Source organism: Primulina huaijiensis, chromosome 8, assembly GCF_012295235.1.
Source record: "Primulina huaijiensis isolate GDHJ02 chromosome 8, ASM1229523v2, whole genome shotgun sequence".
In the NCBI taxonomy this organism is placed as follows: domain Eukaryota; kingdom Viridiplantae; phylum Streptophyta; class Magnoliopsida; order Lamiales; family Gesneriaceae; genus Primulina; species Primulina huaijiensis.
Window position 1 is genome coordinate 7,230,547 of NC_133313.1, and position 12,639 is coordinate 7,243,185.

General features: G+C 38.9%; 1 protein-coding gene across 1 annotated transcript in view; it reads left to right on the top strand.

The window, feature by feature from the left end:
* The first annotated feature begins 1,163 nt into the window (after nucleotides 1-1,163).
* LOC140982042 (uncharacterized) overlaps nucleotides 1,164-12,639 on the top strand; it is a 33,911-nt gene continuing 22,435 nt past the window's right edge. Inside the window, exon 1 of the mRNA XM_073448458.1 lies at nucleotides 1,164-1,575. Within this exon, the coding sequence (XP_073304559.1) occupies nucleotides 1,164-1,575 (412 nt within the window). The remainder of the gene's footprint in view (nucleotides 1,576-12,639) is intronic.

Here is a 12,639-nt window from a genome sequence, read left to right on the forward strand (position 1 = left end):
TAGTTGACAGGTGAGAGTGTCGCTGATGTCACCGTTGCCTGGTACCATGGTTACGTAGATGGATTTATCGACCTACAGATATTACAAAAGTCACAATTAAGGATCTGAATTTAATAAAAGAGAAACATATATGTATATGATGAAAGAAAAAATAATATGATAAAAGGAAAAAGGATTTAAAGTTACGCATATTTATGAAAAGCTATTTTAATACAAGTATATTTCATTGTTGCTTGTGAATATATGTGTATTACTTGTTGTCCTGGTTAAGGTTTGCTGAGTCAATAAACTCACTAGGTGTGATCGATGTATGTGAGCATGATGTTGTTGATGATGGATGACTTGATGGTTGAATTAGCTGGACTGATGGTGCACATAACCCGAGGACCTTTTCTAGTTTTCCGCATTAAGATTATTTTAAATATTTTTTGACGCTTATGAATTTTGATGCTTTTGAGTGGTTTCTGAGAGGAGCAAGATGCTTATGCTTTATTTTGAAAAATGCTAGTTTTAGGTTTATTTTGACGATTTACGATTTCATGTTTTGAATTGCGTTCTTTTGGATTTTCAAATAATAGGTTGATTGGTTTATTTTAAAGGGTGCAAAGTATATTTAAAACATAGATATATATATATATGGACATTTTGGCCAAAGATAGATAAGAAAAAAATTTTCTAGTATATTTTAAGGAAAAATGAGTAGTAAACGTTTCAGTTGGTATCAGAGCAATGTTCTGGCAAAGGGTTGTGCCACCGCCAGTTCCGGAAAGCTCATTCGTCCAGCCTCAAGTCTGTAATTTTAATTACTTTAAAATAATTTTTATAATGGTACACGCATGTTTACTTGATTTATATGTTTAAGTTACATGTTTAAATTCTTTTTGAACTTAAATGACATTTATGTTTAAATTTGCTCAAAAAGGGATTTTTATACGCTGCATGGTTAGAAGCTTAGATTTAAACGCATGTTGGTTACGTTTAGAATTCTGAAAATGTGGAGATATAATGCCTTTTAGACGCGCATTTAGTATCGATAGGCAAGCTGAGACTAATGAGGATCGTCAAGGAATGCACCCCCACCTCCTAATGGGGATGTTGTTACTCATGTACTAGAGAGCATGACACGTTTATTTGAGCAGCAGGCTCCGAGGCCACAATACGATATGTATGATCAGTTTCGAAGGCTGTGTCTGAAGGAGTTTTCTGGCACCATCGACCCATTTGCTGCTGAGGGTTGTATCCGATCTCTTGAGGTGCATTTCCGTCATCTGAATATGGGAGATGCTAACCGAGTTAGATGTGCTACTTGCATGCTGCGAGATGATGCTTGTATTTGGTGGAAAAGAACTGAACTTGGAGTTAATCTGGCCACTTTCACTTGGATGCAATTTAAGAACATTTTCTACAAGAAGTATTTTACTGCTGACGACCGAGGGCGCTTGAAGAGAGAGTTCGTGTGTCTCTATCAGGGAGACACAATTGTGGCCGAGTTCGTTAGGAAATTTGATAGGGGTTGTCACTTTGTGCCCCTTGTTGCCAGGGACGCTGCTGAGAAAATGAGGCACTTCATGGACGGTCTCTGACCCACTATACGCCGGGATGTGATGTTGATGCAACCGACGAAATATGCAACTGTCACTGCTTGTGCTTTCCAAGCTGAGCAAGCCCTGAAAGATATTGATTTTGAGATACACCGCAAGAAGCAGCAGCACCAGCATAATTCTCAGCCAAATAAGAGACAATTTATGGGACCTCCTAAAGCTCAAAGATAGCAAAAACCCCAAGGACAATGGAAAAAACTGGGGCAACAAAACCTGAAAAGAGCCCACTATGCAAAGAATACAATCGCCTACACTTTGGCAAGTGCATGTGGGGAACATACAAATGCTGTTAGAGTAGGTGCACGTCGAGCCAAGTGTTGGCCGAGTGTTCACAATGAAACTCTATGTATAAGCAATCTTTATTTTAATAATATTTGAAATTATTGTTTTGGCACATCTTTATCTGTATACCCATGCTAGTTGCATAGATAAAGCCCTTGAATATACAAATAGTAGAAAGAATATGAGATGCTCATATGATGAGTATCATGAAACTCATATTTGGAATACTGTATATTCTAAACGGTTCCTAGTCGATTCAGCCGCCGCTAAGAAGGATATAGGCCGCTCGAGCTTGAGACTAGTATCTGCGATGTGAGTACCATGTTTCATTGGTAGGGGACATTGTGATGTCCGAGCATGCAGATAGGTGCTCCTGGTAGAGTGCACTGAACAACCCTCCATTAAAGGACTTTCCAAGTGGTTCTCACTTATCGAGTGGAAAAGTCCTAGTTTATGGTTGTACACCATTAGTCCTTATGACCCGGGACAACATTGAGACTCTATGTGCTAGAATTACACTTTGACTTGTTTACCGACTCTCATGGGGTCATCAGGTGGCAAGGTTGGGTGTTCTGTCGAAACATATAGGAGTCGATGCATTGTAGTCGGGGATTCACCGCTTACCTACGGGTATGGATATCCTATGTGTTTTTCATGTATATGTAGTTTGAAATCTCTGATCAGAGTATGGTGGTAATTATGAAAGGGGTTTCATAGATTACACCATCGATGCAACTACGACATGACACATAGTATCGATTCATTGACAACTCTCGATAAACCAATGGTTGTCGAATCGGTCGGGATATATGAGTTGAAGGGACCGTACTGTACGCTAACCATAATTGAATGGTTCTTGCAGGCACTATCATTTGATACCTAGGGAATCATGTAAGCGATGCTGCTAGGCGTTTAACATGATTGGTTGGGTACTATCAGACTTGAGTTCTGACGTTCTTATTATCAAGGAGTTGATAAGTAAGAATGGAGCAATTGGGGTATGCTCGAATAAGGACATGTTTAGTCCGAATCACATGGAGATGTGAACCCGCGGCTAGTTGTATCAATGAACCATTGAGGGCCACACAAGTACTAGCTTTCTAGATCCCGATGAGAAGTAAAATAGTTCAATGTGTTGAACGGCTTATAAATGAGTTTATAAGCGTAAAGAAAATGGAAGTATGACTTCTATGAGAGAAATGTAAATTTTAATTTATGGAAGTGTTCCTAAATTAAAATTTGGCCAAGTGAATAATGTATTTGAAAATTGTGATTTTCATAAACATTATTATGGACTAAATTAAATTAATTCAAGTGTTGAATTAATTAAACACTAGTGGACCTAGTAGAGTCCAAATAATTAAATTAATTCAAGTGTTGGATTAATTAAATCATATTGAGTCTTGTAGAGCTCAATTAAAATAATTATTTAACTAGTGGGACTTGGGTAAATTCAAGTAATGTTTAATTAGTCTCAAATATGTTTGAGATAATTAAATTTAGTCCATGGTTTTTAATTTGATTAAAAACCATATAATATACATGCATGGGAGGTGAAAGGTTGGGAGACTACTTTTTGTGTTTTCAAGGCATGGCATGCAACTTTTGCTTTCAACTTTTTGCATGTCCAAGACAAGTCTCCCTTCCCCCCATTAGACACACCTTGGCCGAAAATTACACACACTTCTCTCCAAGTTTTTCTCTCATTTTTCTTCTTCAAGTGTTGAGGAAGAAATATTCTTCTCATTGAAAAATCTTCTTGTTTTTCTAGTGCAAAACAAGAAGGGATTTACCTAGCAAGTGGTGGGCCTAATTTTTGAAGGAGGAGGAAGCTTGTAGATCTTCATCCACTCAAGAGCCAAGTTGTTTACAACTTGGTTGGTGCCATTCATCAACCTCAAGAGGTTGATAGGTATAATTTTTCTAAACACACTATGTATGACATTTTGTTGTTTTTGTATTTGCTACACCAAGATATGGAGGTGGCCGAAATTTTTACATAAAAATTTGATTTTTAAACTTCCGTTGCGCTTCCGGTCACCGTAACCGATCCCCTTTCAAGTGGTATCCGAGCTATGGTTACGATTTTGGTGTAGTAAATACATAATATTATGTTGAGGTTCATTTCTAACCGCATGAGATAAAATTTTGCATCGAATCAAGGCCGGTTTCGGGGGGTTTTTGGACAGCAAGTTGCTGCCCATTTCGGGCAGCTCGGGCTGCCCGAAGTGCTGCCCATTTCGGGCAGCAAGGGCAGCCCGAAGGGCTGCCCGAACAGCCCCTATTTTTAATAAAAAAAAAAAAAAAATTTTTTTGTTGCCGGAATCCGGCGACGGAGCTCCGGCGACGGCGATGACGACTAGGGTTTTCAAAAGGTGTTTTGAAATATCAAAGTGTCATGGGCCTTGAGTTGTTGGGCCATTGGATGGCTAACACATTTGTGAAATTTTAAATGGGCCAAAATGTTTTTGGTGAAAAATGAATTTTTGGGCCCTTAAGTTTAAATTTACAAAAGTTGCAAATATTTTCTCATGAAATAAATAATTTAAGTTGGACTTTAATTATTTATAGTAAATGGTGATTTACAAGAAATTCGGTTATAAATAAATTAATTTGAAAGTAGACAAAGGTGTTTGTATACTTTGTTAATTTAGTTTATAATCGTGGCGGTTAGTGATTGGATCAAGATATATAATATTGGATCAATTAATTATTGTGATAATTAATTGATGGTGTATGATATGTGATATTATGCATGAAGGATGATCAAAAGCCCAAGCCCAATTTGCTAGGTGTATGCTAGGATATTTTGTGTTGAATGATTGTAATAATTATCAAATTTATAAAGTGGGCTTGGTTTATGGCCCGTTCCCACCCCATGAGATGTATCCCTATTTGCCATGGATATTTATTTGTAAATATTAGTATAGTGGATGATCAAGATTGGAAGATGGTGGCCATGATGATTATGAAGATCGAAGACATGTAAATATTGGAAGCTAATGTAATAGTTGCATTTGCATCCCGTGCATTTCCCTAGGATTGGACCTAGGCCCGTGTTTAGCTCACACGGGCCATTAGTGTTGGGGCGATTGATCATCCTTATTTTGTTTACTGTTTATAATATATGCATGATATGTTATAAATAATGAGTATGTGCGTTATTATTATGATAATAACAAAGTTGCATGAATCCGGCAAACATACGATCAAACATGGCGAGCTTTTAAATAAAATTAATGATGAGACCTTTCAAAATTAAAAACCCTCATTTTGAATAAGATTCAAAATTAATATCAAGCCCGAAAAGGGGAATTATAAATTTGTTTATAATTTCCATGTCTTCCATCGACAATGGGTGCATGATGAACGCTACCCGTGCTCGGGGCTCGGCTCATATTATTGGGGGGGCCTTGGGTGCCGGAAAGCTGTGACATCCATTGACATGGTGATGTGAACTACGTGGAACTCCCATGATTTCGGCTCATATTATTGAGGGAACTCATGGCGACCGTCCATTAAGGTTCAATATCGATGGGTTAGGCTTGACACGTGAAGATGAACGACGTCATATTATTGGGTCCTAATCAAACGTGAGACAAAAGTTTACGTAGAGGGTTGCATGGAGATGCAATTGGAAACTACCTTTTAGGAATTGTGATTGGCTGATATTATTCGGGATCATAATTCGCTAGTTGGACCTTACGTACCTACTGAGGAAAGGAGTTTCCCGTTTTCACTAGAGGGTAGTGAAAGATGTCAAAACAGTGGGAGCGAATATTTATAAAGTAAAAGTCCATACTTTATATCTTACTAAATATTTTGAAATAGTCATCAACATTTATCTGTTTTCACTTTTCAGTACAAATTGACAATGTCTTCGATTCGCAATCCGATATCTGCAATACTCGACAAACACATGTTAACCGGACCTAATTACCTCACTTGGCTAAGAAACCTAAAAATCGTCTTGAATTCGGAAAGGATAGCATATACACTTACTGAGTCGCCCCCTGTTGAGGCTCCGACTGACTGCACTCCTGAGGAATTGCAGACTTACAAGGAATGGTGTGACCATGACTTGAAAGCCAGGTGTTATATGCTGACTTCTATGAATGATGAGCTACAGAGGCGTTTTGAGGATGCAAAGAGTGCTGCTGACATTCATTTGCATCTCAAGGAGCTCTTTGGAGAGCAAACACGGCCTCTTCGGCATGCTACCGTCAAGGAGCTAATCACTTTACGCATGCGAGATGGGGCCTCGGTCCATGAGCATGGCCTAAAAGTGATTGGGCTCGTGGACAAGCTCGTTGGCATGGATTTGATGTTGCCTTTGGAGTTGACCACTGACGTGTTACTCTTGTCACTGCCTAGCTCGTTTGATCCTTTTGTGGTGAATTTCAATATGAACAAGATGGAGCCGACCCTTGAGGAGTTGGTGAACATGCTTGTGACCTTTGAGTCCACCATCAAGAAAGAGAAGCTGGTTCTTTATGTGGGTTCTTCATCTGGTACGAAGATTGATCCACATGGGAAGGGAAAGAAGCGTTCTTTCCAACGTCCCAAGAAGAACGTGCCCTTGATGAGGCAATCTCCGAATCCCGTTGTGGCAGCCACACCAGTTAAGGCTGACAAGACTGCTGATGAATGTCATCACTGCAAGAAGCCTGGACATTGGAGGCGTAACTGCTGGGAATATCTTGCCCAGAAGGGTTCTGGAAATGGTATGTTCTTTATCGAAGTAAACATTTCAATTAACTCTACTTCTTGGGTATTAGATACCGGCTGTGGCTCACATCTCTGTAATGAGTTGCAGGTGATGGGAAGAAGTAGGAGGCTCAAGGAAGGTGAGACCTTCTTGAGAATGGGCAATGGAGCAAGAGTTGCTGCCAAGACCTTAAGAGATGTTTACTTATTGTTGAACAATGATTTTAAGTTATTTTTAAGAGATGTTTTGTTTGTACCTGATTTGGTAAGAAAACATTGTTTCCATTTCTATGTTGATAAAGATGGATATTCTTGTTTATTTGGCAAAGGTGTTTGCAATATTTACAAGAATGAATGTTTGATTGGTACTGGTGAACTTGAAGACGATCTCTATAACTTAAAATTGAAAGATATTCCACTAAATGTCCATTTAAAGGCAGACACCATATGAGATATGGATGGGTAAGTCTCCCAAATATTCTTGTCTTAGAATATGGGGGCCCTGCTTATGTGAAGCAGGTAGTGGGAGATAAAATTGGATTGTTGATCCATTTTATGTAACTTTGTGGGATATCCAAGGAATTAAGTTGGATATTGTTTCTATCATCCCCAAGAAACAAAGGTGTTTGTTTCTAAGAATGCAACCTTTTTGGAAAAGGAATTTCTATTGGATAGAAAAGGGGAGATGATAGAACTCGAAGAGGTTCGAGAGACACCCACAATTGTAGAACCCACACCCGAAGAGCCAAGAGAGGAGATACAAGCTCCTAGAAGATACGAGAGAGTCTCGAGACCACCTATGAGGTATGGTCTGCTTCTTGAAGAGGGCCATGATGAGCCTATTCATGGATGTGATCCAAGGACCTTCAAGGAAGCGTTATCTGATGCCGATTCATCCAAGTGGCTTGAAGCAATGGAATCTGAGATGAATTCCATGCATTCGAACCAAGTGTGGGATCTTATGGATCCACCTGAGGGAACGGTTCCCATAGGGACTTGGGGCGGATGGGAAGGTATTGACCTTCAAGGAGCGATTGGTGGCAAAAGGATATACTCAAAGACAAGGAGTTGACTTTGAGGAAACCTTTTCTCCAATTGCAATGTTCAAGTCTATAAGGATATTGCTAGCCATGGCTGCATGGTATGACCATGAGATATGGCAGATGGATGTCAAGACAGTCTTTCTTAATAGGGATTTTAAGAAAGTGATTTACATGTCTCAACCTGAAAGGTTTACATCTATCGGAAGTGAGCATATGGTATGCAAACTTCAGAGATCTATTTATGGTCTAAAGCAGGCATCTAGGAGTTGGAACCTCATATTCGATAATACAATCAAAGAGTTTGGTTTTACTAAGAATCCTGAGGAACCCTGTGTGTATAAGAAGGTCAGTGGGAGTGTGGTGACATTCCTTGTGCTTTATGTTGATGACATTCTACTCATTGGGAATGATGTAGGAATGTTGCAATCAACTAAGATATGGTTAGCGAGTAAGTTCTCGATGCAGGACTTGGGTGAAGCATCTTTTGTATTGGGAATACAGATCTATAGAGATAGTTCAAGAAGATTGCTTGGTATCACCCAGTCCACATACATGATACCATCGTGAAGCGGTTCTCGATGGATGAGTCCTAGAGAGGACATCTACCAATGTGTCATGGCGTGTCCCTATCCATGTCTATGTCTCCCAAGACTGATGCAGAGATAGCGGCGATGACGAGCATTCCTTATGCATCTGCGATTGGTAGCATCATGTATGGGATGATATCTACACGTCCTGACGTGGTTTTAGCACTAAGTGTAGTGTATAGATATCAATCGAACCCTGGTCTTCCACACTTGAAAACTGTGAAAGACATCCTCAAGTAATTGAGAAGGACCAGTAAGTTGCTATTGGTCTATGGGGTGGAGAACTGAAATTGGAAGGCTATACCGACTCTAGCTTCCAAAGCGATATCGATGACTCAAAGTCAACCTCTAGGTTCGTATTCATGCTCATTGGTGCTGCTGTCTCTTGGAAGAGTTCCAAGCGAGACAGTACTGCGGATTCCACCACTGAGGCCGAATACATTGTTGCATCGGATGCAGCAAAGGAGGCTGTTTGGATAAGGAATTTCGTCCAAGCGTTGGACGTCATTCCTAATGGAGTTGCTCCTATCCCGGTGTTTTGTGAAACACGGGAGCCATAGCTCAGGCAAAGGAGCCAAGGTCTCATCAGAAATCCAAACAAGTATTGAGAAAGTACCACATCCTCGGAGAGATTGTGGAAAGAGAAGTGTCTATCGACTAAGTCGGCTCCGCAGATAATGTTGCTGATCCACTAGCTAAGCCTTTACCTGAACCATTATTCGAGATGCATCGCGAATCAATTGGTTTGAAGTATATGGGTAGTTGGCTCTAGTGCAAGTGGGAAATTGTTAGAGTAGGTGCACGTCGAGCCAAGTGTTGGCCGAGTGTTCACAATGAAACTCTATGTATAAGCAATCTTTATTTTAATAATATTTGAAATTATTGTTTTGGCACATCTTTATCTGTATACCCATGCTAGTTGCATAGATAAAGCCCTTGAATATACAAATAGTAGAAAGAATATGAGATGCTCATATGATGAGTATCATGAAACTCATATTTGGAATACTGTATATTCTAAACGGTTCCTAGTCGATTCAGCCGCCGCTAAGAAGGATATAGGCCGCTCGAGCTTGAGACTAGTATCTGCGATGTGAGTACCATGTTTCATTGGTAGGGGACATTGTGATGTCCGAGCATGCAGATAGGTGCTCCTGGTAGAGTGCACTGAACAACCCTCCATTAAAGGACTTTCCAAGTGGTTCTCACTTATCGAGTGGAAAAGTCCTAGTTTATGGTTGTACACCATTAGTCCTTATGACCCGGGACAACATTGAGACTCTATGTGCTAGAATTACACTTTGACTTGTTTACCGACTCTCATGGGGTCATCAGGTGGCAAGGTTGGGTGTTCTGTCGAAACATATAGGAGTCGATGCATTGTAGTCGGGGATTCACCGCTTACCTACGGGTATGGATATCCTATGTGTTTTTCATGTATATGTAGTTTGAAATCTCTGATCAGAGTATGGTGGTAATTATGAAAGGGGTTTCATAGATTACACCATCGATGCAACTACGACATGACACATAGTATCGATTCATTGACAACTCTCGATAAACCAATGGTTGTCGAATCGGTCGGGATATATGAGATGAAGGGACCGTACTGTACGCTAACCATAATTGAATGGTTCTTGCAGGCACTATCATTTGATACCTAGGGAATCATGTAAGCGATGCTGCTAGACGTTTAACATGATTGGTTGGGTACTATCAGACTTGAGTTCTGACGTTCTTATTATCAAGGAGTTGATAAGTAAGAATGGAGCAATTGGGGTATGCTCGAATAAGGACATGTTTAGTCCGAATCACATGGAGATGTGAACCCGCGGCTAGTTGTATCAATGAACCATTGAGGGCCACACAAGTACTAGCTTTCTAGATCCCGATGAGAAGTAAAATAGTTCAATGTGTTGAACGGCTTATAAATGAGTTTATAAGCGTAAAGAAAATGGAAGTATGACTTCTATGAGAGAAATGTAAATTTTAATTTATGGAAGTGTTCCTAAATTAAAATTTGGCCAAGTAAATAATGTATTTGAAAATTGTGATTTTCATAAACATTATTATGGACTAAATTAAATTAATTCAAGTGTTGAATTAATTAAACACTAGTGGACCTAGTAGAGTCCAAATAATTAAATTAATTCAAGTGTTGGATTAATTAAATCATATTGAGTCTTGTAGAGCTCAATTAAAATAATTATTTAACTAGTGGGACTTGGGTAAATTCAAGTAATGTTTAATTAGTCTCAAATATGTTTGAGATAATTAAATTTAGTCCATGGTTTTTAATTTGATTAAAAACCATATAATATACATGCATGGGAGGTGAAAGGTTGGGAGACTACTTTTTGTGTTTTCAAGGCATGGCATGCAACTTTTGTTTTTGCTTTTCTCACAACCAAGACAAGAAAATTAAGACACACTCCTTCCCTCCCACTCTCCACCTTGGCCGAAATTTTCAATTTTTCTCTCCAAGTTTTTCTCTCATTTTTCTTCTTCAAGTGTTGAGGAAGAAATATTCTTCTCATTGAAAAATCTTCTTGTTTTTCTAGTGCAAAACAAGAAGGGATTTACCTAGCAAGTGGTGGGCCTAATTTTGAAGGTTGGAAGCTTGTAGATTAGTCATCCTTTGAAGAGCTAAGGTGTTTACACCTTAGTTGGAGCCATACATCAATCTTTGAGATTGATAGGTACATTTCTTAACACACTATGAATGTCATTTTGTTGTTTTTGTATTTGCTACACCAAGATATGGAGGTGGCCGAAATTTTTACTTAAAAATTTGATTTTTAAACTTCCGTTGCGCTTCCGGTCACCGTAACCGATCCCCTTTCAAATGCTTCATATGCAAGGAGGAAGGACATAAAGCTGCTGATTGCCCAAAGAAAAAAGGACCAACTGTTGGCAGAGCTTATGTTATGCAACCTAAGGAAGCTGAGGAAGAGCCAGACACGACTTTAATCACTAAAAGGATATTTATTTTTTTAGGTGTAACTACTTATGCGTTGTTGGATTCGGGAGCTACACACTCATTTATATCTGAGACGTTCGTCAAGAGACTAAAGATTATACCCGAAGATTTGGAATTGGGCTTTAAAGTTTCTATTCCTTCTATTGATCAAATGGTAACTTCGAGCATTGTGAAGAATATGGAGCTTTGCTTGCAAAAGGATGTGGTACGGGCAGACCTTATCGTACATCTGATGCCTGAATTTGACATCATTCTTGGCATGGATTGACTATCTTCGAATGGTGCTTCAATAGATTTTTGGCAAAGGTCAGTATATATTCAACCACTTAATCGGAAATCTTATGTCTTTGAGGCAACAAAGAACAAGCAAATGCCTCATATTATCTCCTGCACATGTGCGAGGAAACTTATAAAGCGAGTCTGCTAACTTTTTCTAGCATGTGTTACTTCAGCACCTGTTCCTGTCAGTCAGAAGCTAAAGGATGTTGAGGTGGTCAGAGATTTTCCTAGTGTTTTTCTTAAGGATGTTTTTTGGCATTCCACCGAACCGAGAGGTGAAATTTTCTATTGAGTTGATGTCATGCACTGTGCTAATTTCTAAGGCGCCCTATCGTCTAGCACCCGCTGAAATGAAAGAGTTGAAGGATCAAATTCAAGAGTTTCTGGACAAGGGTTTTATTCGTTGTTCTCAATGGGGCGCACCGTTATTATTTGTGATGAAAAAACATGGAAGTATGAGACTCTGCATTGACTATAGAGAGCTGAACAGAGTCACCATCAAGAATAAGTATCCCTTTCCTAGAATCAAAGACTTATTTTATCAGTTGGAAGGAGCATCAATTTTCTCGAAGATAGATCTTTGTTCGGGATACCATCAGTTAAAGGTGAAGGAGTCCGATGTTCAAAAGACGGCTTTTAGAATTCGATATGGGCACTACGAGTTTATGGTGATGCCATTTGGGTTGACCATTGCGCTAGCGATCTTCATGGATCTCATGAATCATGTATTTCAGCCGTATCTAGATCAGTTTGTCATAGTATTCATAAATGATATTCTGATTTACTCGAGAAGCAAAGAAGAGCATAGTCAGCACTTAAGAACGACACTACAAATACTGCAAGATAGAAAATTATTAGATAAGTTTAGCAAGTGCGAGTTTTGGGTCGAGAGAGTGGCGTTCTTAAGCCACATTATTTCTAGAGATGGAGTCAAGGTCGATCCAATCAAGGTCAGTACCTAAGAGCATAACCGAGATTTGTAGTTTCTTATGTCTAGCTGGCTACTATTGATAAATATAAAAATTTTACATTAATTAAATGTTTTATAATATAAATTTATAGTTTTTGTTTTATTAAATGTTTAAATATTATATGTTTTATAATAAATTGTATAAAAAATAAGTTGTTGTGTAATTATAAGTTTTTACTATTTTTACAGG